Source organism: Naegleria fowleri (assembly GCF_008403515.1).
Source record: "Naegleria fowleri strain ATCC 30894 chromosome Unknown tig56, whole genome shotgun sequence".
NCBI classification, from domain to species: domain Eukaryota; phylum Heterolobosea; class Eutetramitea; order Acrasida; family Naegleriidae; genus Naegleria; species Naegleria fowleri.
Genome location: NW_025407988.1, coordinates 37,705 through 40,851, shown reverse-complemented (window position 1 = coordinate 40,851; position 3,147 = coordinate 37,705). Strand labels below are relative to the sequence as shown.

Genomic DNA, 3,147 nt, shown 5'->3' with positions numbered 1-3,147 from the left:
AAGCCAACGAACAGAAAAATAAAATTAAAAAGGCATTCATGTGAGGTAAATGACCCAATTCTGATCCTTTCTTGTGGCTCGTTTTCAAATCATCTAAGGTTGTTTTATTAATGATATGACATATTAAACCATGTTTATAGATATGTTTCAGTATTTGGAAGGATCACCTTTCTCCTCATACAACTGAACAGCCTCCAATAGCAATGAATCCACCTCATCTCCTTTCATGACATCTTTTGGCAAATTCCAAATCCAGTCGGCTAGCTTTCGATACCAAAAACAACGAAAAGCTCAACATGCAAAGAGTGACCAATATAAACATCATTTTTGACGCTATCATCCTCCATAAGGCTGAGTTTTTCATCTGCCAAAGCCTTAGCATCCTTCTTTTCTGTTTCTTCGTTCGCTTCTTGGGTTGTGGATTGGATTCAAGTTGGGTCTGTTCTTCCTCAATTTTGTCCTTCATGCTTCTCTTGTTGTGGTCGCCACTATCACCCTCATCGCTTCCACCACTTTCCATCACTTGTCCACTTGTTGTCTTGTTCTCATTCATATTCGATGAGGAAAGCGAAATGGATGATGTACCCATTCCATCCGTCATCTCCTCGTTCTTTTGTGACATCACATCTACTTTGGGTTGTGCTAACATGGCCAAATTCGAAAATTGCTCCCCATTCACCTTTAATTTCATCAAAATTCAATAATTTTAACCAATGTAGGTGACAAGTAGTCCTCTTTCAAATCATCCAATAGCTCTGTGAACTGCAACGGAGGTAAATGATTATTGAAAATCTGCAAATCGTTTCTTCTCTTATACATGTACAATGCATAAAATAAGTGATGTAAAATATAGAGATAGGCCTTCACACGAACGCTTCTTCTTCCCAATACATATCGATTAATGTTATATCGAGCAATATGAATCATCTCGTGAAGATGATGTCTTCTGCACATGACCATGACACATGGAAATCCACTTTGAAAACATGTCTACAGCCCGTGGATGCATGTAATACACACACGGCGATAGCAATGCAAATACAATAGCTCTATTTGATTTGAATAACAAATCCGCAGCATATTTTACATCATATCCAAGAAAATTACATTCAATTTTGAGCTTTTTTGAACATTTTCTGTTCAATGTTGATGAATGGTGGCTCTCATCCTGCTCATAATTATTATTATCACTCATGCAACAATAAAACGAATGTCTACTCGTTGATCGTTTCAATAAAACATTCCGATCCAATTCAATGTGAGTCTCTTTCTTTATCGTTTGTTGTTTGTTCTGAATGGTAATGTAATACTTCCAATCTTTGGTATAAATAAAATTCAAATCAAAATCACTCTCTAGTGGCTGTTCCCAATTGTAGGCTCTATGTTTCAAAAAGTGATGATGAGTGTTGAATGAATGAAATAAAATCATTCAACAAGACTATTACTACACACCTACTTCCCACATCGGAAACCATCAAAATGGTAATGCCATACTCCTCCTCCATACATTGAACTTGCTTGAAAATTTCATGTTGGATGGCTGTAAGATTCTCATCATCAGCATGCTGCTGGTCGTGATGAGGATGATGAAGCGGCGTGTGGTCATCCTTTGCGGTGTGCTTTGACTCTCGTTCTCTCAAAAAGACATTTTTTTACGAAATTTTGTAATGAATTAATATTTTGTGAGGACAATCTTTTCCACTTTGCTTAAGTATTAAAAATCGTTGGTAGAGATAATCAGGATTGAACCAGACATTAATGTGCATTGCATCTTGATTCGTTTTTCATGTGAATGCTAAAAATTGGATTCAACCCATTGGAGGACAACAAGTGACCTGTTAGAGCATACGTTGTTTGTAAATTTAATTTAATTTACAACATTAAGAATGGCTCTACCAATCAATCCAATGATTCATTATGGAGAGACCATTTCAAGCATTTTTCTGAGGAGAAAAGAATTTGTCGAGAAGGTGAGGAGGAACTTGACCAGCGTACATTCAATGCCCAAACAGCCATTGATGTAATCTGGTTCCAATCTTACATGGAGGACTTGGGTAACAGCATGGAAGAATTCTGTGACTCTTCTTGTGTTATAATAACTGTCAAGTACAGATGTTTCGATACCTTCTAATTTCTGCCTCCATGCTACATTGTTGATGGTAGGTTTTTCTGGAGCTTGAGCTTTGTTTGGTGGTTCTGATCAAGCCAGTATCCACCATACCCGTCTTCGGATGAATTTTCTTGTTGTTGTTGATGCTGTTGATGATGTTGGTTTTCTTCTGTGTGGTCTTGGAAGACTTCTCTTTTGGCTGTTGAATGACTGTTGTTTAAGCAAATTGTAATGTATGCATATGTGATGAAATTGTTTTTTGATAATGTCAGAGAGTCACATCTCATGTCTCTTAAATGTTGACCAATAATTCAACGCACACCCGTGTTGAAAACGACGTACGTTGTCCAACATCAAAAAAATGTTCCGAACGTTCGCCGGCGTTGCTCTACTACTGATTATTGTGTTGTCGACAACAGTTGTGTTGAAGTGTTTGGCCACTCGTGGTCATGTTTTAGATGGTGGCCAAACACTTCAACAGGAACTCGCTTCTGAATTTGCTCAAGCGTTTGCAAAATATTCCGAAATCAATGAACAGGCAGCAGCATCATCACAACAGGGCGGCCGACATCAATGGAATAGTGTGGAAAGAATTCAATCGTCCCCTTCTTCCTCCGATTCATCATCACTCTCGAATCATTTTGTTTTAAAAACACGAATGGAGAATGATGATCTTGTCAACTCGATTGCTCACAAGTACGGTTTAAAACGTGTGCGTAAAATTCCTTCTTCGGACGGCAGTGTCAATTATATTTTGCGTGGTGTTGGTGTGATGGACGAGTCGTATGGTGATCTCTCCAATGTGGATACTGTTCGGGCCATGAGTGGCACAAGTGCTCTGCTCACCACACAAACTCTTCAGAATATGGTCAAGAAAAATTCGGACACAGTGCTCGAGTTTTATAGAGCCAAAAAGCAAAACTTTTCAAAACGATAGCTCTGTGACGGAGCTCTCTGTATGGAAAGAGTAGTTCATCAAGTTAAATCATGATGATATCAAAATAGGCCGGTTTTGAAAGAATGAATTTAAAAAATTT

The 3,147-nt window shown here is 38.1% G+C and overlaps 2 protein-coding genes across 2 annotated transcripts; one reads left to right on the top strand and one right to left on the bottom strand.

Annotated features, from left to right (window-relative positions):
- Nucleotides 1–690: 690 nt before the first annotated feature.
- FDP41_007012 (uncharacterized protein) lies at nt 691–1,475 on the bottom strand (the record flags this gene model as incomplete). Its single annotated transcript, XM_044710711.1, has 3 exons — nt 691–990; nt 1,043–1,379; nt 1,453–1,475. 3 exons carry the CDS (start codon nt 1,473–1,475, stop codon nt 691–693), a joined length of 660 nt encoding a protein of 219 aa, XP_044558693.1.
- Nucleotides 1,476–2,471: 996 nt separating this feature from the next.
- Nucleotides 2,472–3,047, top strand: FDP41_007011 (uncharacterized protein; the record flags this gene model as incomplete). The annotated part of the gene is made up of 1 exon (XM_044710710.1): nt 2,472–3,047. The coding sequence occupies one exon, from the start codon at nt 2,472–2,474 to the stop codon at nt 3,045–3,047; it is 576 nt and encodes a 191-aa protein (XP_044558692.1).
- Nucleotides 3,048–3,147: the final 100 nt, after the last annotated feature.